At 41.8% G+C, this 21,491-nt stretch overlaps 1 protein-coding gene across 2 annotated transcripts in view; it reads left to right on the plus strand.

The window, feature by feature from the left end:
- Positions 1–21,296, plus strand: part of piezo1 (piezo type mechanosensitive ion channel component 1 (Er blood group)) — a 92,352-nt gene extending 71,056 nt beyond the window's left edge. The window contains exons 32-54 of one of the 2 annotated variants that reach the window (XM_070840711.1): positions 589–736; positions 1,277–1,351; positions 2,727–2,899; positions 3,289–3,398; positions 3,723–3,899; positions 4,775–5,033; positions 5,906–6,094; positions 6,959–7,156; positions 7,312–7,552; positions 10,108–10,228; positions 10,452–10,599; positions 12,748–12,900; positions 13,298–13,359; positions 13,571–13,729; positions 13,948–14,095; positions 14,892–15,080; positions 15,813–15,905; positions 16,689–16,861; positions 17,786–17,908; positions 18,005–18,084; positions 18,561–18,750; positions 19,772–19,913; positions 20,065–21,296. In XM_070840711.1, coding sequence (XP_070696812.1) covers positions 589–736; positions 1,277–1,351; positions 2,727–2,899; positions 3,289–3,398; positions 3,723–3,899; positions 4,775–5,033; positions 5,906–6,094; positions 6,959–7,156; positions 7,312–7,552; positions 10,108–10,228; positions 10,452–10,599; positions 12,748–12,900; positions 13,298–13,359; positions 13,571–13,729; positions 13,948–14,095; positions 14,892–15,080; positions 15,813–15,905; positions 16,689–16,861; positions 17,786–17,908; positions 18,005–18,084; positions 18,561–18,750; positions 19,772–19,913; positions 20,065–20,193 — 3,480 coding nt within the window. In that variant the 3' untranslated portion in view covers positions 20,194–21,296. Of the gene's footprint in view, positions 1–588; positions 737–1,276; positions 1,352–2,726; positions 2,900–3,288; positions 3,399–3,722; positions 3,900–4,774; positions 5,034–5,905; positions 6,095–6,958; positions 7,157–7,311; positions 7,553–10,107; positions 10,229–10,451; positions 10,600–12,747; positions 12,901–13,297; positions 13,360–13,570; positions 13,730–13,947; positions 14,096–14,891; positions 15,081–15,812; positions 15,906–16,688; positions 16,862–17,785; positions 17,909–18,004; positions 18,085–18,560; positions 18,751–19,771; positions 19,914–20,064 lie in introns of those variants that run through there. The other variant, XR_011585266.1, reaches the window with a different exon arrangement.
- Positions 21,297–21,491: the final 195 nt, after the last annotated feature.

Below are 21,491 nucleotides of genomic sequence, written 5' to 3' on the forward strand. Positions count from 1 at the left end.
TTGGGATGAATTAGAGCAGAGACTGAGAGCCAGGCCTTCTCGTCCAGCATCAGTGCCTGACCTCACAAATGTCCTTCTGGAAGAACGGTCAAAAATTCACATAAACACACTCCTAAACCTTGTGGAAAGCCTTCCCAGAAGAGTTGAAGCTGTTGTAGCTGCAAAGGGTGGGCCAACTCCATATTAAACCCTATGGATTAAGAATGGGATGTCATTAAAGTTCATGTGTGAAAGGCAGGCGTCCGAATACTTTTGTCCATATAGTGTATATAGTATATGGACATGCCAATTTTAATGTGGGTCTCACAGTACTATATATGTCATCATGCATACCAACAGTTTTCTCACCAGCTATGTTACAGAATTTGTGTTCAAACACAGCAGCAGGGCAACAACATGATTAGTGTTGCTGCAGTAGACAGTTGTAAAGCTGTGTCACATGTCCACAATATCTGACTGTGAGCAATTAACTGATATTTCATACCGCATGTAGTTGTTGTTATATCAAAATGTTTTTCTCAGATTAACTCTTTACACTCTAATCAAATATGTTGATTGTTCTGTTGACCCTCATTGTTTCCCCCTCAGTTGGCGTACCAAGCATGGGTGACCAGTGTGAGAGCAGCTTTGAGAGAACGTCAGAGACGACAGAGACAGTTGAAAAGGACTGAGAGAAAAGAGAAGGAGAGAGATGAAGAAAGAGTGGATTCACAACCGGACCCTTTTTCTGTGATAGGTTAGATATTCAAATTTTTTAAAATTCTCTTTTTTACCGTCTAGGGCGCCAGAGCAGATGCTAGAAGCAGTAATAGAGGTGAAATATGGCTTTTGTAATTTATACTCTTCCGTGCTGTGATCAGGGGGAGAGTGTGTGAGTTGATTCATTAAACTTAAGTTTACATGTTTCATAATTTATGAGGCAATGAGTTGTAAAATACTGATGAAGCAGGAAGAATCTGTTCAGTTCTCTCACATGCTGCATCACTAATCAGTTAGTCTTAATTAATCATGACATTGATTATGAGGGACACTTGTCCCTACTTCTCAATAGTCTAACCAACTCTTTAGGTAAATGCAGGTAAATTCAATGTCATCATTTGTTTGGAAGATGATCCTTAGACAATTTAACAACTATGACATGGAAAGACTCATTACAGGAGAAGATTTTGGCATTGGTTACGTCCTTGGTAAATATTGATGTCTGCAGCGCTGTCTTATAGTCCTTGTAAACTTGATCCCAATGACCATGCCACAATACATTTACGTTTGTGTGTAGGTTGTGGGGACAATGATGTGTTTGAGGACCCTGTCATTCAGGAGGAAGTGAAGGAGCCTGAGGAACAGAGTTCTGGTAGGTCATATTCCACCATCACATGCTGTTGTGTCCTCTTAAATACAGTGTATACTAACCTGGGTTTGTATTTACTTACTGTGATCATGAGAATGATATTACTTCAAGTATATTTGTATGTTCAGTAGGGGGCAATGTACAAAAGGCTTTAATACTAAGTTTAATACTAAGTTGATTGGCCCTATTTATTAGACAGTACACACATAACAACACACACATGCATCAGCAGGCTTGTGTAATTACTGCCATAAAATGTGATTTAGAAGACAGAACAAGTATATCTGAGAATATTTTGGCAGTAAACTGCTCTACTTGTAACATCCATACACATTTACAATTAACCGCACGACACGACTGTGTCAAAGGAACTTTGCGACCCTGACAGGGAGGACAGTGACAGTGTCACGCACTGCATAACGGATTATACCAACTTTGGTGTGGAAAACACTGTACCCACCAGGACTGTGCGGTGTTTTTCCAACAACAAGGATTAATCCTGACATAAAGGCCATCCTTAAGAAGAAAAAGAGGGCTTTTAGGCCGGGAAATAAGGAGAAGCTACAGGCTGTGCAGCAGGAGCTGAGGAGGAAAGGGAAGGGAGGGGAAAAACATCTATAAGGATAAGAATAAGAACACTTTATTCATCCCGAAGGAAATTACTTTGCCAGTGGTTAACAATACAAAACAAACATTAAATATTAAATATATATATATATATTTGTAATTTTATAGATTCCTGAGACCTTAAGTATCACTCCTACAGAAGGAGGAGGAATTATACAGTTTGATAGCCACAGGTAGGAAAGACCTCCTGTGGCGTTCTGTTGTGCACCTCGGTGCTCTCAGTCTATGGCTGAAGGTGCTCTGACAGGACGTCAGTGTGGCATGAAGGGGGTGAGAGGTGTTGTCCATGATGCTGAGCAGCTTCCTCAGCATCCTCCTCCTATAGAAGGAAGATGAAGGATCAGCTGCAGCAGAGTAACGTCAGTGGAGTTTGGAGAGGCCTGAAAACCATTTCTAGCCACAAGGAACCAAACTCTCAAGCAGCTGGGGACCAACACTGAACTGGACTGACCTGAACCGTGGGTGACCTAAACAATCAACTGGACTGGACTGACAACTCAAATGCACTTTATAGGAAAGGGCAGAACAGACGCTATCTGCTCAGGAGGCTCAGGTCTTTTGGAGTGCAAGGGGGGCTCCTTAAGACCTTCTACGACTCTGTTGTGGCATCAGCTGTGGACAGCAAGAGACTGGACAAGCTCATCAAGAAGGCCAGCTCTGTCTGGTGTCGCTGTGAGGCTAGTAAAGGAATATCATATCTTATCTTAAGCCACGGCATCCACAGTCTTTCCTCTCTGTCTATGTGCTTCAGGTCATGGCGAGATGGTTCAGAGGATCTTGGACATCCTGCGCTTCCTGTGGGCCATAGTCCTGGCCATGGTGGATGGACTGACTCACTGGCTCAACCTGCTGACTAAACAGTACAGGGAGACATCTACTGTTCTGTGCAATGAACGTTACTTTACCGTACACAAGATACAGCAGGTAAATATAGCAGAGAATATTTTGTTAAGCAACACACACACACAAGCACATCAGAATCAGAATCAGAATCAATCAGAATCAGAATCAGAATCAGAATCTTTAATTGTCATTGCACAGGAGTACAACGAAATTCTGTGAAAGTAGTAGAAAGGAAAGACTCACTCAACATCTACCTCTACAAATAAATAAAAACATTTCCCAACCCTAATATATACAAAAGTGAATATAAAAATTGAAAAATAAATATATGTATGCATTAAAAACAAAAAGAGGAAGAAGACACAAAGGATTTGTACATTCAATATTCAGCATTGCACGTTTTTTTTTTTATGTGGAACAGGTTGTTAAATATATACTCTATATTATGCCTGTGTCCCTCTGATTGACAGCACGATACAACAGCAGAGTCCACAGACGACCAGATATCTCAGAGCAGTGAGAGTCCCACACTGGAGACCTGTTTGGATGAGACTGATGCAGAAAACTCCACCAGATACAGGCGAGTATGGAAAAGAGCGTGTGCCACTTGTGTCTTCTATGGAGGCGTCTTTGTAGGTAATGTGATCAGAGCGTGTCCTCAGTCATACATGGACGTTTTTGTGCTGATGTATTCATTTCCACGGAATGCACTGAACATGCTCACGAAGAATGAATCCTCATCCCTTCCTTTACCTCCTTATTACTCTGGTGATAGATGGGATAGAGGGGTTTTAGGTTTCATTTTGATCTGATACATGATACATTTCTGTGCTTTAATCCACTTTTCATTTTCAGTGTTGATGTATTTGTATTTTTACGTGTATGTGTGTTTGAATCACTTCAGCTGCCTAGAGGTGGATAGCGGGGCTGTGACAGACCGGTCTACCCCCAGGCCGAAGCTCGGCAGCGCTGGGACCTTCTTGAGTCCAGAACCCCCTTCCAGCAGGATGGAGCTGCTACCAGTGCCATCCACACAACAACACAGACAGTCCAGAACAGCCAGCGAGCTGCTGGGAGACAGGTAGAAACTGTGGAGACACATGGGTCAGCCTGGACAGGAAACGTCATACATTTGGGTGGCTGTTTAAAAAGTTTATTGTATGCAGTATTACACCTTCTTCTGTCTCTTTCTCAAGCACACACACACACACACACCTTGGAGAGTGCTCACTCTTCATTTCCTGCATCAGTCCTGAACTGTTCCTCTATAATGCATAAAGTTGGCAGTTTGGGTGTTGAATTAATTTGGGTTGGCTGACCAACACATGTGTTTGTGGGCAGGGCAGTGCAGATGAGCAGGTGGTTGCAAGTATTAACTGACTCACGCATCACTAACACATTCATACACACAGCACGTCGCTAACAGTCAGACGGCAAGACAAGACGGCAAATAGCTGAGTTAAGGTGGGTCAACGCAAAATATTCAGGAAATAGATGATTTACCAAAAGTCAAATCTTGGCATTGAACTAAATGTTCACATTTTGTTACAAAGTCTCTAAACTGACTGATAGCAAGCTGTTATAAATGTTAAGCAGCTAACGTGATGGATTTGCTCACACGCTCCTCAAATCTGCCACTTCAAGACGACTGTTTTTCATGAAAGGTGGCAGATTAGTCATATTGCTGTCTTCTGGGTAGCAGTGTTGTGTGTGTAAAAACGTGTGTGCGTGAACAAAGTCACAAATGTAACTGGCTAAGAACATAATGCAGCATTTAGAGGCAGGCCTCAGGTTCTGGCGATTCTTCATTTTCTTCTTATGCCCGTGGTGTAGCAGCAGTGGGTCATGAATGTGTTATGGGAAAACTAATTGCAACTCTAGCAGTTATTTAAAGACTGGTGATGAATGCTATGATAAATGAATACAACTCATGGTTGTGACCTTTTCTCTCTGCAGGCAGTTCTTCATCGAGGAGCTGGAACACAGCAGAGAGTTCTACAACAACCAGAACCGTCTGCTGAAGTTGCTGTTTGCCATGTACAACCTGCTGGCAGCCAACTCCGAGCTAGTCTGCTACTTCATCATTGTGTTAAACAACGTGGCCAGTGCCTCTGTAATATCACTTGTCCTGCCCATACTGGTGTTCCTATGGGCCATGCTGTCTGTTCCAAGACCAACCAAGAAGTTTTGGATGACTGCTATAGTATACACAGAGGTATGGCCACTGGAAACACACAGAAACTTTGCCATCAAACCATCAGGGCAGCTCAATATTCTTTATACTGTGTATCAATATTGTTTGTCTCATTGCACGCGTTAGAAATAGCAAAGCATCAGTTGCCTGAGGGGCAAAACAGAACATTTAACAATACAGGCATGTTATTGATCTTTTCATTTTGGGAGTCAATACACTTTCCAAATCCAAGACATCAAGCCTTCAAAGATCTATTTAGATTATAGATATTCTTACAATCTGTCAGTGACAATCAATCTGTAACAAACTCACAAAAGACTTTCATAATCTCTCGAATGCTACTGAGATATTTAATTTAATATTCATCAATATTAATGTTATAATATTTCATTTTCACCAACTCTCTCAGCTCTGTTCACCACTAAACTGCTAAACATTTAGCTATGAAAGAGACAGACATTTTTTCCTCAGGAGTTGGTGGAGACTAAACCAGAGCTAAAAGGAGAGTGAACATCACAAACACATAAACTTAAATAAAGTGATAAAATGTGCACTCGAGTGGTAAAAAGTCAGGTTTTCCAAAAAGAACTAAGTGAAGCTGATTTTAATGTTATTTTAGGGTGCACCTGTGACGAGCAGTCATCAAAAGAGATTCATGTGTTTTGAGTGACATTATCTAATTATCTTAATCATAATCTCCTCTACTTGTTCATTATACAGTATGTGATATTTCCATTACTGGTTCATCTCTCACCACTGTAATCTAATTATTGCATCATAGTCACAACATGCTTACATATGTGACTGACTGGCCTGATGGAGGGCAGCTGCTTTCTCTGTGCTCTTTTCTAGTCTGACTGGTGGCACTGCTGTGCCGCTCTGCCTATTTCCAGGTGATGGTGGTGGTGAAGTACCTCTTCCAGTTTGGCTTCTTTCCCTGGAACAGTGTTTATGAGATGACTCTCTATGAAGACAAACCTTACTTCCCACCTCGCATCTTGGGCCTGGAGAAGACTGACAACTACATCAGATATGATCTTCTTCAGCTGCTGGCTCTGTTTTTCCACAGATCCCTGCTGATGGTCAGTTATTATTTACAGTGATTCCACATTTTACTGTTTGACTGTTATGGTAAAAATGTCCTTTTGCTGCCCTGCTGTTACTATTAATCCATGTTTTAGACACAGACAGTGGATGTTGGATGTAACTATCCAGCAGTAGTAGACTGACTTTAATAACTGCCCATTGGCTTGTATTTTTCAATCAGGTGGATTTCTGTGGCTTAGCATGGTGAGGATATTGCTCCACTTTCTCCACCCACTGAGTTTCAGTCGCCAATAACTGTTTTGCACTTAAGGCCACTTCCAGCCATAATCTCTCTCATTGCAGACCTGCATCAGCTAGATTCTAAACTGTGGTTCAGGGCAACATTGTAGCGAGATGATTGACACCCATCAGCTCTCAAATGTAGTGAGAGCATGTGAATGTGATTATTTTTATGCTCATCTCTTTCATGTCTTTTGATGGTGAATCAAGTGGGTTTGAGCTCCCGATTGCCCCCCCAGAGTGTTGGGATCTAATATTTTCATGATAGCTCTGAAGTCATCTTCTGATATTGAAGCATGATGAACTGCTCTGTCAAGCCCTTCCTTTCACTTTACTTTCACTTAACTCTAGCCATGCAGACGTTACCTATGTTGTTAAATAATACATTTCACTTTGAGAAATAGTATGGTAGAGCTATCTCCAGTAAATTTCTCCAAATCCAATAAAGTGCATGACAGAGCAGCTGTCCTAAACATTCCCCACAATGTTGGAGTGGGATGCTGCAGGTGTTATGCTTAGTAATGCTTAAGGGCACTTCAGCATTCCACATAACTTGAGCTTCAAATTTTTTGTGAATCTTTTGTGTGTGTGTGTGTGTGTGTAATGGGCGGTTGGTGCAGCGTTATGGCCTGTGGGACCATGAAGGCCCCCTAGAAGAGCAGAGCCCCTCACCAGAGAGTTTTAAGGTGAAAAGAAAATCTAATGAAGGAGATGAAGATGGAAGGATGGAGGGAGGAAGAGAGGAGGAAGAGGGCAGAGTTAGCTCAACATCAATTCTGGAAAACCTGGAAATTACTGAACTGGAGCAGCTTGTAAAGGTTGGTGTAAATACCTGATATTAGTTGCTATTGGTTACTGCCTGCTCTTAAGGAATGTGCTCTTGGCCATGGACCAAAGCAGTGGCATTGTGTAATAGTATCAGTAGACTTCTGTTTCCTTTCCTAATTTTCAAATCCATTGTTTGTCAATGTAGGATAATGCAGACGATGTTGAACCAAGCACCAGCTCTGCAGCTGCTGCCCCTCAACCTCCTGCAACAGAACCGGTGCCCACTGGGTCAAAAGACGGGCTGAAGGACATGTTGAATCCTCTCAGCGGGCCAACAGAGGAAAAGATGGAGGGAGATAATGAGCAGGTGATAGAGGTCCCAAAGAAAAGCAGCAGTATCCGCTTCCGCAAGAAAGCTAAAGAGCCCAAACAGCAGCGCAGAAAAGGTTTGTGACTTAACTACATGTGGACTGAATTCATAACTGCTTTCCCTTTCCCACTTTGTTGGCTCAGTTTGGAAAAGCCTCTCATATTCACATATTAACTTTGTCCAGGATTAACAAAACAATCCTCACATGGCATTCTAACAACCAAATTAGCTGGATTAGAATTAAGATTATTTTATCTGAATAACGGGGGCTCTGCAGTGGTGCCCAGAACATCATTGGTACCCTCTAAGTAACTGTATATATTATTTTATTTTATTTTTATTTCATCTTATTTCATCTTATAACAGTTAGCAAGAAGGTTCCAGGTTCAAATCTGCTGGCTGGCTGGTTTGAAGTTTGAACCAAAGACCTTTCTGTGTGGAGTTCTCATGTTCTCCCCGTGCTTGCGTGGGTTTTCTCCAGGTACCCAAGCTTCCTCCCACAGTCCAAAGGCATGCAGGTTAATTCTAAATTGCCCGTAGGTGTGAGTGTGAATGGTTGTCTGTTTCTGTGTGTCAGCCCTGTGATTGGCTGGTGACCAGTCCATGGTGTATCCCGCCTCTCACCCAATGTCAGCTGGGATTGGCTCCAGCTCCCCCACGTCCCTGATGGATAAGCGGTATAGATGATGGATGGATGGATATTGAAGACACACATATGGAATTATGTAGTAAACAAAAAAGTGTTTAACCAACCAGCGAGCTAGTTGAAGCGTTTCTGAGTTCTTGACAGAGTAGAGGTTGGCAGTATTCAGCCTTGTACAATATTATAGAGGACAGCATGTGTATTAAAACGTGTGTGTTTGTGTGTGTGGGGGTGTGTGTACATGTGAATATGCAAAGGAATGTAACATGGAGGGCTACAAAAGGTGGGAGAACCAAATGGGGCTGGGTGAATACTGCCAACCTCTACTCTGTCAAGAGCTCGGAAATCCTTCAACTAACTATCAACTGAGACTGAGGAGGCTCTGAAGGACGACTGTGTGGGAGGAACTTTGTGATCCCCACGGAGAAGATACTGACACTCTCACACATTGCATGATGGACCATATCAACCTTTGTGTGGAAAACACTGTACCCACCAGGACTGTACGGTGTTTTTCAACAACAAGTATTAATCCTGACATAAAGGCTTTCCCGAAGGAGAAGAAGAGGGCCTTTAGGTCAGGGAATAAGGAGGAGCTACAGGCTGTACAGAAGGAGCTGAGTAGATCAGGGAGGGAAAGACATCTACAGAAGGAAGATGGAGGATCAGCTGCAGCAGAAAAATGCCAGTGGAGTGTGGAGAGGGCTGAAAACCATCTCTGGCCACAAGGAACCAAACTCACGTTCAACTTGGGCCTGAAGCTGGGGAGGGTGCCACAGCTGTGGAAAACATCCTGCGTGGTACCTGTCCCCAAGACTCCACACCCCCAGGACTTTGGCAGCTACTTTGATTTCTCCAGTGCCTTCAACACAATACAGCCAGCACTTCTGAGGGACAAGCTGGAGAACACCGGGGAGAGCCGTCACCTATCATCCTGGGTTGTGGATTCTCACCAACCGTCCACAGTATGTGAGGGACACAGGACTGTGTGTCTGAAATGGTTGTCTACAGTATGAGGCCCCCGCAGTGAACGGTCCCGGCTCCGTTTCTCTTCACCGTCTACACTTCAGACTTCTCCTACAACTGCCACCTGCAAAAGTTCTCTGATGACTCTGCCACAGTTGGTCTCACCAATGGAGATGACAAGGAGTACAGAGAGCTAACACAAGACTTTGTGGACTGGTGCCAGAGGAACCACCTCCGGCTCAACGCAGGGAAAAGCAAGGAACTGGTGGTGGATTTCCGCAGACACAACACGCCCCCCAACACCGGTGAGCATCCAGGGAACAGACATCGAGATGGTGACATCTTATAAGTACCTGGGTGTTCACCTAAACAATAAACTGGACTGGACTGACAACTCAAATGCACTTTATAGGAAAGGGCAGAGCAGACTCTATCTGCTCAGGAGGCTCAGGTCTTTTGGAGTGCAGGGGGGCTCCTTAAGACTGGTCTTACCTGCTGGGGGAGCAGCATTGCAGCTGTGGACGGGAAGAGACTGGATAAGCTCGTGAAGAAGGCCAGCTCTGTCCTGGGTTGCCCCCTCGACCCAGTGGAGGTGGTGGGAGAGAGGACAACGTAGAAAATAATGAAAATAAAGAAAAACCATTGAATGAGAAGATTTGTCCAAACTTATGCAATTCTGTGTTATAAATTCCATCCATCCATTACTGCCATTATCCACGTATCCTTCAGGGTCATGGGGGGGCTGGAGCCATCCCCAGCTGACTTTGGAGAGGCGGGGTATCATAGGGCCGACACATAGAGGCAGACAACCACTCACGCTCACACTCACACCTACGAGCAGCTTAGAGTGATCAATTAACCTGCATGTCTCTGGACTGTGGGAGGAAGCCAGAGTATCTGGAGAAAACCCACACAAGCACAGGGAGAACATGAGAACTCCACACAGAATTGATTATTATTTATTTATTTGTTTCTCTGTGGTGCTAATTTTGTTCCCTCCCTGGTTGTGGTTCTGACCATAGCTGAGAGTGCAGATGCCTGTGAAGAACCGGGGAAGAAGACGCAGAAAAGCAGAAGGAGAGAAGCAGCCAGTCAGAGACTGCTGGCTATGGGACACAAGCTAAAACATGTCTTCATCTCTGGGTGAGTGGGTACAGTACCACAATGAGAACAGTTAGCAATACAGCTCACATGTGAATTACTAAAATAACCATTTGCTGAATAGTTTTAGAGTAATACAATAATATATACATATTTTAGTTTAGTTAACTTTCAGAAGAGAATTAAAAACAGTGTAATGTTTTACTGAAGTGTTACTGTCTTTCCCACGAATGCACTTTAATGTATGCCATCTTGTTTTCTTCAGTGTTCAGAGTGTCTACAGGCCAGCTCAGGGTTTCTTCAGCAGTATTCTCCATGCTGAGTATAGAGCTGCCACTGATGTCTATGCGCTCATGTTCCTGACTGATGTCATCGACTTCATCATCATCGTCTTTGGGTTTTGGGCTTTTGGGGTGAGAGATGGATCGCTAAATGAGCGATCTCATTTGGTCATTATTGCCCACTTATCAAGTATTAATATTAATGAAAAGAGAAACTACAATGACAATAAATCAAACTGTGTGATTACAAATGAAATTGATATGTATTTTCAAAATTTAAACTAAACTGAAATGAGGCCATCTATTTAAAAAAAAAACAACCTAAAGTGCTATTACAGTTGACTTGGCCTACGCTGCCAACTTTTTGCTTGACCCGTCCTATTTTACGATCAGTTCATGGTATTGATGTTGGACACTATTACAAATACCTCAAGCACTGTCCTTCCGTGGTCAATTCAACTATTAGCAAGACCAATCTAATAGGTCATCAATTGTGTTTTCCAGCGCTTCAAAAACAGGCCGACCACCTAAAGCAGTTTATGTTGCTGTCACAGATTGTGCTTTGATTATTTTAAAGTGCATTTTTAGTTGTGCTTTGGTGAGATACAGCAAATCTACTTTAAATTACTTTTTCTATTAAGTATTTTTCTTTTTCTAGTCTGCCGCAGAGTCATAAAGTGTGTGTAGGTACTTAAAGGTGTTGATTACTTTGCAAAATAGCATTGCACAATATTATGGAAAGAAAACATGACATTACAAGACTGGCAGTATGTCCTGAGGAGCAATATAAAAAATAAGAATATAAAAAAGTATTGCACATTAAGTATGGAAAATGTTGTTCTAATGAGAAGTCCATATGAAGGAAGACATATGGAAGTGTTTTAAACAAAATCATGTTAAACAAACCAGAATATATTTTGTATTTTAGATTCTTCAAAGCGGACACCTTTTGTTTTGATGACTGCCTTGCACACTCTTGGCATTCTCTCTTTCAGCTTCATGAGGTAATCATATGGAATGTTTTTCCAACAGTCTTGAAGGAATTCCCAGAGGTACTGAGAACTTGTTGGCAGCTTAACCTTCACTTTGGAGTCAAACTCACAACAAATCATCTCAGTTGGGTTTAGGTCAGGTGATTGTGGAGGCCAGGTCATGTGACGCAGCCCTCCATCACTCTCCTTCTTGGTCAAATAGCCCTCACACAGCCTGGAGGAGTGTTTGGGCTCATTGTCCTGCTGGAAAACAAATGATGGTCCCACTAAGCCCAAACCAGATGGGATGGCATGTTGCTGCAGAATGCTGTGGAGACCATGCTGGTTCAGTGTGCCTTGATCATGTGTGTGTAGGATCATTGTGAATAAATCACCAACAGTGTCACTAGCAAAGCCCCCCCCACACCATCACACCTCCTCCTCCAGGCTTCACGGTGGGAATAAGACCTGTAGAAACCATCCACTCACCTTTTCTCTGCCTCACAAAGACATGGAACGAAGAATCTGGACTCATCAGACCAAAGTCCAGATTTCCACAGGTCTAATGTCCATTCTTTGTGTTTCTTGGCCCAAGCAATTCTCTTGTTCTTGTTCTTGTTCATGAAGGCCTGATTCACACAGTCTCCTCTGAACACAACAGAGATGTGTCTGCTGCGTGAACTCTAATCTTTGGGATTTCTGAGGCTGGTAACTCTAATGACCTCAGAGGTGACTCTCGGTCTTTTTTTCCTGGAGCCAGTTTCATCAGAGCATTTGATGGTTGACAAGACACGTGTGTTAATTGAAAACCATTCCAGGTAATGACCTCATGAAGTTGATTGAGAGAATGCAAACAGTGTGCAACATGTGTCATCAAAGCAAATGAAGAATCTAACATTAACATATTCTGTTTTTTGTTAACTAAATAATTCCATGTGTTCCTTCATAGTTTTGATGTCTTCAATATTAATCTACAATTAATTATGAAAGAAAAACCATTGAATGAGAAGGTGTGTCCAAACTTTTGACTGGTACTGTATACATGTAGTATGTATATAAAAAATAACAATGAAAATTACAAAGAGGAATACAATAGTGCTCTCTACATTTTTATTGTCACAGTGATATGCACTAGTATTCCCTTTGACAGCAAAGCGGAAGGTGTGACAAGTTATTTCCATTATCAAAAGCAATGGCCACATCACCTTTGATCATAAAGTCAGTATGAATATTAGAAGGCGTTTCACACATAGCATTTTAAATCAGATAATAGAGAAAGTTCTGCATGACTTTTGTTTCTCTCCTTCAGAAACACAGTGCAGCAGCTGATATAGCCTCCACCCTGTCAGAGGATCAGGTTCCTGAAGCCTTCCTCGTGATGCTGCTTATCCAGTTCAGCACTATGATCATTGATAGAGCCTTGTACCTGCGCAAAGCTGTCTTGGGAAAACTCATCTTCCAGGTTCAGTTCACATATCCAGATTATTAGCATGCATGTATCTTATCTGTCTGGTTCCATGTTCCATTCTTCTTGTGGAAAACTGTGGCTCTCTGTCAGTTGTTAGTTCCCTCATTCCCTCTCACAACTTATCAGACATCAGTGAGTGGATTTTCATGGCTGTGTTTCAGCGTTCTTTGCAGTTATACTTCATGAAAAGTTTCATTGTGTAACTTTGTTAGTGCCCAGGTGACAAACTAATGTTTTAGACTTTTGGAAAAGTCTGCAATATTTATTAGGATGACATGTCAACATTTGCCTCACTCTTTATTTTCAGTGCACCTTTACTAATGTGCTTTTATGCATCCTTTTTTTGCCCTCATACCCCTCCTGCCCTCCTTTTGTCATTCCTTCCCTCAAGGTGATCCTTGTATTTGGGATCCACCTGTGGATGTTCTTCATCCTGCCTGCTGTCACTGAAAGGTGAAGTCAAACTAAATCATACATTCATTGTACTAAAGTATTCATGGTAAATTATAACATCACAAGGGACCAAATCACAGAGAGTGACTTGCATTTCGGACTCTAAAATATTAGAGAAAATGAATCACTCTGATAGTATGATACCATCTGAATACTGCTGCAAATTAGATTGAACAAGTTATAATCTCCACCTCTCCTTCTTTCCATTCAGGATGTTCAGTCAGAACTTTGTGGCCCAGCTGTGGTACTTTGTCAAGTGTATTTACTTCGGCCTGTCAGCCTATCAGATCCGCTGTGGATACCCCACTCGTATCCTCGGCAACTTCCTCACCAAGAAATACAACCACCTCAACCTGTTTCTCTTCCAAGGGTACGAACACAAATCAAGTCAGCAGATGTCTGAGCTGTTTAGTAGAATGAATATTTGGAACAGAGGAGGAAGTTTTGTCAGTTTGCATGTATGTATGTATATCTCTAATGATAGAGACTCTTTGAGCCACTGTCAGTACTAAAGGACCACGAGAGCTTTAAATGGGTCAGGGATCAGAATATTGATTATTGACAGAATGATATGGATACTGTGTGTAGGTTTCGTCTGGTGCCGTTCCTGGTGGAGCTGCGAGCGGTGATGGATTGGGTTTGGACAGACACTACTTTGTCTCTGTCAAACTGGATGTGTGTGGAGGACATTTATGCCAACATCTTCATCATTAAATGCAGCCGTGAAACAGAGAAGGTATGAAATGTGTGAGGACAGTGATGTGACAACAGACAAAATGATGGATACGTTTAAATGGGGAAAATTTAAAGAGGGAAAAACTATGTGAAGTCTGTGCATTAATTATTTAAAACCAAATATAACATGTTTTGATGTGTTTTTTGCACGACTGGTGTAAACTTGTTTCCTCAGTTGAAGCCTATATGAGTAATAATTGGTTCCTGTTTTGTGATGAACTGATCTTCATCACAAGACAGTTTTAATTAGAATGACCCCATGGTCTTATCTTTAAAGCAATCCTCTGGATTTTTAACCCCACTAGTGGAAACACTATCAATCAATCAATCAATCTTTATTTATAGAGCGCCACTTCACAACAGCGTTATCTCAAGACTCTTTCCATAAAGAGCAGGTCTAGACCAAACTCTTTAATTAAGAGAGACCCAACGATCCAGGAATTCAACATTAAGGAGAGAGAGAGAGAGAGAGAAAGAGAGAGAGAGAGAGAGAGAGAGAGAGAGAAACACAAACAGCAACCAATGTACTAACACTAGCATCACACTATATTGGCTAGTTTGAAAGCTGCACAAGAGATGAGTCCTGGTTTTGTTAACCTGAGGTTGTAGGGTCATGTGTCACACACTGACCAATGGTGGCTGTAAAGCTGGGGTGAAATGTGTGAAAACTTAAGGACTCTGGGAAAGTGAGTTCAGAGAGGGAGCCCTTTGTTTAAAAGCCAGAGAAACATGTAGTCTCCACCATTTTCTGGTGAAGCCCAACAATTATATCTTCAAAAAATGTTTTCTGCCCTCAGAAATACCCACAGCCCAAAGGGCAGAAGAAGAAGAAGATCGTGAAATATGGCATGGGCGGACTCATCATCTTCTTCTTGATCTGCATCATCTGGTTTCCCCTTCTCTTCATTTCATTGGTCAGATCAGTGGTTGGAGTGGTCAACCACCCCATTGATGTCACTGTAACTGTCAAGCTGGGAGGATATGAGGTAATCAACAGTTCCTACAGCACTCTGTTTTACTGTCTCTTAAAATAGAAAAATCCAACTTAGAAATGTTATGACTGCTCTAAAGCTAAAGTTATGGCAGACTAGCTGCATTTAATATCATTTGACAACAAATCTTCAAAAACAGTGTCTGGGTATTGATAAAATTGCTGATTTGTTTTTTAATCATTATATTGTGTCCATGTCTAAAATTGATAGACATGCTGTCTATCAAGGGTTACACAGTTATTATTATAGATGGGAGTTCATAACGCATTGATACGTTTACTTGCTCTTGTAGCGCCTCACATTGAGCTGAGGTCAATGAATTACCATGATGATGTAATTATTATCCCAGTTTCGGATTGGAAACTACAGAATGCTAGTTTTACAAACTGGGGGCTTGGAATTTGAAAGCCATGGGTGTTTGAAGTTGTATTGTACACTCAGTTTTACTCTGCTGTGCTCAACGTGTACGTTTAAACACATACATTTGATGGAAGGTGGGAAATCCCCGTAGATCAGAGATAATCATTAAATCCCTCTGCCAGGACTCACTGAGATGGGATTAGCATGCGCAGCCAAGATTTCAGAATGCAAAGATTAATTGTGTTTAAGATTCTTTAACGATGGACCGTCACAGTCTACATACAGGACAGCCAAATTGATAATTGGTACAAATGTAAAACACAAATGACAAAATGTATAAGCTATGTTCTCTGTGTGTTTGTTTAGCCCCTGTTTACCATGAGCGTGCAGCAGCAGTCCATCCAGCCCTTCACACAGGCTAAATATGACCTTCTCACCGAAATGTTTGGAGACAATGCGGTGCGTACTGATTTCAGTTGGATCTGTGTGACCGTCCGTTTGTACAGCTACGTTCTATCGCTCCTGAGTGCTGTAGTCAGTGTAAACAGTTATCAGACTGGTTCTATAGCTCTGGGAGGTGTGATTGAGTATTTACCAGTTCTATCATTCTCTTAAGACCCTCGGTATGCAGTAAGACAGCCCTCAGGAGATGTTGTATCTGTATAGAGTACGTGGAGCTACAGGTCACCTACCACTGCCATGCTGATGATGCTGATGACTCAGTGTCCCCAAGTGTCCCACTCGCTTTTAAAATCCCTGTTTTTTCAGTAATTATTCAATAACAATGCAGTTCATCAAAGAAGGAGGTTCTTGTTGACTTTCCTCTTTATATATCATTGTTTCAAGTTCTTTATTGTCATGTGCACAACAATTACAGTGAAGTAGTCATTGGCAATGAAAATCCCAGACTCCCTCAAACAATATGCAGAAACAATAGAAACAAGTAAGTAAGTAAAAGTAAAAGTAAAAAAGAAGACAAAAGAAAGAACACAGCATTAAAATATGAAAAAGAATGTTATTAACTGTTGAACAACGCAGACACTTTTCCAAACATGTTCTTCTTTAGCAGCATAATCAGATCTTTTGTCCAAAAACACTGATTTAAATCACATCTCCTCATAAATGATCGGCACTAAATTATCACGTTAGCATGTTGAGCTCAGACCTGCATTCTTGTCATCAATGTGTGTGTCCTACTCAAGTTGCTGCCTTCGTGTAATTTTTGTGTCTACGTGCATCCAGGTAGCCATGCAGTTCATCACTCTCTACAGTTACGACGACATCGTGACAGCGATGATTGAAGGTAGTTCAGGATCCATATGGAGGATCAGCCCCCCCAGCAGACAGGAAGTCATTAAAGAACTGCTTGGAAGTCCCGTTGACCTAACACTACGTCTGGCCTGGAATTTCCAGAGGTTAAACCTTAGCTCTCCTTATTACATTATTATGCATAATTATCTCCACACTATCAACTGAACCTGACAGCTGACTGTGACAAATAACATTGATGCAAATTATATTGTACAGTAGTGGTTCCCACACTTTTTTAACCATGACGACCCTTCAAAGGATGTCTTTGTTTGATGGTGGGCAAAGGAAATACTTCCCACGGGTCTGGTCTGTCCACGACGTGTTTTATTTTCTGTGTCAGGGATGTGAGACCCAGCTTACACAGACATGATGCTGCAAACGGCAGTACCACACTGAATGTCCTATTGCACATCGCACATGTATAAATCTGTAAAGCTGCAAGCCTACTTGCTGTCACTGCACTGACTGATTTCATTTCATCTGGCTGCTTCATCTTGATGAGAAATGTAACATAAATTGTAGGTCATGCCAACATTGCCTAGTTTTTTAATCTGGTGACACACCAAGAAGGTCTAATAAACACTGAATTAGCATTGCATCCACTTTGGGAACCACTGCTGTAAAGTGAACTTTACATTATATCAGTTTACAGATGTGACAAATCATAGCCGAGCTTGACAAGCTGACAGAGTCTGTGTGTCCTAAAAGGGACACCATACAAAAGACATACTTTCAGAATGTAGTTATAAAGCTATGACACAGCTTTCTTCTGGCACCACCATGTGGTCATTTGATTTTAATCTAGAGAATCATCCCTAAAATAGGTGTAGACATTTACTGTGCGTGCATGCTCCGAGTATAAGGACAAGTGTTCAGTGAGATAATAAAAGACGCATTAAATGGATAGTAGTTAATTATGATAGCTTTTACTTTGAAATATTTGTTTTTCCTCTCCTATCATTGAATGTGTTTATCTCTAAAAACTGACTGTGTCTCTCTTTCTCTCTGAATGTTCCGGTGTCTGTCAGGGATCTGGGGAAAGGAGGGACGGTGGAACACACCTTTGACAAACACTCTATAGACCTGGAACCTGGCAACCCAGTTAGAGCAGATCTGGCCTCACTTCTGGTTGGGAATCGCACTGAGCCTGTGTAGGGTTCTTCTCTGGAGATAAAACATTTTTTTGTCTTTTATTTAATACATACCTATAGTTATATCTTACAGATGGTGTCTTGTTTCATTCCCAGGCTTGTTCCTAATATGTTCCCTAACTACATCCGTGCCCCCAATGGAGCTGAGGCCAAACCAGTTAGTCAGCTACATAAAGGTCAGAGTCCTGTGAAAATGTACAAGATTTCTTTACATAAATATCAATAGCCTAAACATGTACATAGCCTTGTATTTCCATGTTTGGGTGACATAATCATGGAATGGGTTAAAGCTTTCCATTCTAAGTACCGGACAGAGTTCTAGCTAAGTCAAGCCGGAAGCAACAAACAAACAAAAGAGCACTTTGTAGGGATCTTTGTGTCAGAACAAAGTGAGTAGTTATTATGAGAGAGAGCAGCTGCCTAATTGCCATTGTAGTCTTGTCTGAGCAGCTGTGGCTCGGAGGCAGAGCGGGTCGTCCCTCAATCAGAAGGTGGTTCGATCCTATGGGTTAGCATGTGTGTGAATGGGTGAATGAGGACGTGATGTAAAAGTGCCATGAGTAGTGACTAGAAAGGAGATCTACAAATCCAGACCATTTAGCATTCATTCACTTTTCCAAGTGTGTGTTGTAACACAGCTGTTGTTTTGTAGGGAATGAAGACGGTTACCTAAACATAACCCTGTCCCTGATGAGCGACAGGTCAGTGTACGGCAGTGGGAACCAGGAGTGGTGGGACATTGCTATCGCAGGCTGTGTCCCCCCCTCATGTGGGGTTCTACCCATGGTCATATTCAATGACAAAGTCAGTCCACCCAGCCTGGGCTTCCTGGCTGGATATGGGTAAGGAGCACACTCACAAACAGCAGCGGGGGTTGGATATGTCTATTTAACATTCACAAAAATCCATGCACTTTTAAGGAGCAGTTTAAAAGAAGCTCAGGATATCACAGCGTGCAGGACCAGTTCTGATCGGAATGTCTTTAACCCTTTGAGGGTCTTCAGCACTTTCTAGTGTGTTATGATTTTTATTTTTAGCATATTTTATCAGTTTTTCATGCATATTGCTTATAATTTTGCAAGATGGTGAATTTTTCAGAGTTCTCAATTTTTTTCATGTATTTTTTGTGTATTTTAGACCATAAAATGATGCGCATCATGACAAAAACATGGCAATTTAAGGGTTAAATTTTAAAAAAACTAATTAAAATTTGATATGTATGATTAGGGCTGATGCTGGTCTAAAAAACTATTTAAAAAAAATTTAAAAAAAAGAAAGATTTTTAACATTTTTATGGCTTGTTTTTATGCATACACATTTATGTGTGTAAGGATCTTTAACGTGATTATTTCTGAGGACCTTCAAGGGGTTAAGACCTTTACACACAAGACGTTTTTAACGTTTATTGATATTAATGTTTTTCGAACCCGTATTCAGTCTATGCAAGCTTTCACATCAGCGGCAGAATTTAGCTGAGCGATATTGGGGCTTTTATATTTCCAGATGAAGGTCAGTGCGACCTTGAAGGGAGTGAAGCCCCTGAAACGTTTACAGCAGATCAATCACAATGCATGTTTTTGGCAATGCCATGTTTCACATTCTCCATGCCATTCTACTCGATACATTAGCCATTTTCAGCTTCATCCTTGTATTTATAAATGAAGATTGATATTTGGAGGTATTACTAGAATATGTTTGCTGTAATGTTCCAAAAACGTCATCTTTCTCCCACTGCTTTCTTCACCCGCTTTCTGAATGCTCCAATGTAGCCTCCCTATGTCTGATTTGGGTTTTTTCCCCACCCCCTCTTCAATGTAAATATGCTTTTCCTTTTTTGACTGACTGACTAATCTCTCCTTCTAGGATCATGGGTCTGTATGTCTCTGTGGTATTAGTCATTGGGAAGTTTGTGCGCGGCTTCTTCAGTGAGATCTCCCACTCCATCATGTTCGAGGAGCTGCCCTGTGTGGATCGCATCCTGAAGCTCTGCACAGACATCTTCCTGGTAAGTGTGCAGCGAGTGCACATTGATGCACACATTCTGTAAATGCATCCATTGTACTCAAATATGCAAATATGGAATATTCCCCCGAAGACACACACAGTTGTTCGTGGAAATCATTTCTCCTGCTAACTGATGTTTCTGTGTGTTTCAGGTGCGTGAGACAGGAGAGCTGGAGCTGGAAGAGGAACTTTACTCCAAACTGATTTTCCTCTATCGATCTCCAGAGACTATGATCAAATGGACCAGGGACATCCATGGCCAAGACAGAGACAGATACTGACTGACTTACTGATTCTCTTTGGTTGTTCTGAAGCACACTGCAGCGATGTTCCGGGGAACAGCACATGGAAGGCTTCTAGAAAACACTCCCTAGCAGAGTGGACATTGACTTACAGCACGGTGACTCATGGAAGAGGAAGCACACTAATAGACATACTGTATGATACATCTCCAGTCGCTGGACACCTGTTGCAGATACACGTTCACAGCTGTCTTCATTCTTTCATCAAACCACCTTAAACTACAGACTATGAAGTGATGAATTGCTGTCGCACTGTGGGTGGACTTGATGTCAGCTGGATCTCTGTAGCGCAGGATTGGACATAACGCCCCTGGAAGGCAAAATCAGTGAGTTTGGACTTGTATTGAAAAGAAACTTTCAGTTCTAAGCTACCACACCTCCCAGGTTTTGATGAGACAGGTTAGTGGGAGAGCCAGTGGATCAGGCTTCTGGAAGTTGCTAATGTTGCACTGGTTGCCTTTAGTTGACACTTTAAATCTGAAGTTCAGTTCAATTAAAAAAAACTTTAAAAGTTTATCGGGGGGCGCCTCAGTGTGTCACCTGGTAGAGCGCCTACTATTAAGGCCCGTGGCCCTTTTCTGCACGTCTTCCCTCTCTCTCACCTGTTTGCTGTCTCTCCACTTTCACTGTCTAAATAAGGATGGAAAAGGACAAAAAAAATAATCTTACAGCAGAGCACACACACGCTGAAATTTCTCAGCAAAACACTTTGGGTAAAATAGCACGACACACAGTTAGGGTGCTAAATATGTATGTATACTGTATATATATTACCAATGTATAGTGACAACTACAAATGTGCTACATGCTGGGCACATTAAGTTGCTGATTGCTCCTTTATTCAGAGCTCATGACAACCTCAGACAAATGTTTGATTTAAATGTCCAGGTATAATGTCAGGGACAGTTGGATCGTCTTGGTATGTTGGTATATTTTAAGAAATGAAAGCAATCCTCTCCATCGGTTCCGGACCATTCAACAAATCCATTGGTTACAAAGTGAACATTGACTGATGGGCTGCACTAATCCTTACCTCTGTTGGCCTGTTGTTCCCTCATTAAAACTATACAATGTTCAATTAACATGTTCAATATTGTGATGCTGATATAACAAATATTTGTATGGTGTCAATGTGTCTCTGGTTTTATATGCTGCACATATAAACTGACAAAGAGCAGGTATGCCTGCAGGGTACACAGTCAGCCATGTGAGATAAATCTCACCAGGATTGGCTTTGAATGGACCTGTGCTACTAAAAAAATAATAATAACGTAGTA

This window comes from Pempheris klunzingeri, chromosome 12 (genome assembly GCF_042242105.1).
Source record: "Pempheris klunzingeri isolate RE-2024b chromosome 12, fPemKlu1.hap1, whole genome shotgun sequence".
NCBI classification, from domain to species: Eukaryota; Metazoa; Chordata; class Actinopteri; order Acropomatiformes; family Pempheridae; genus Pempheris; species Pempheris klunzingeri.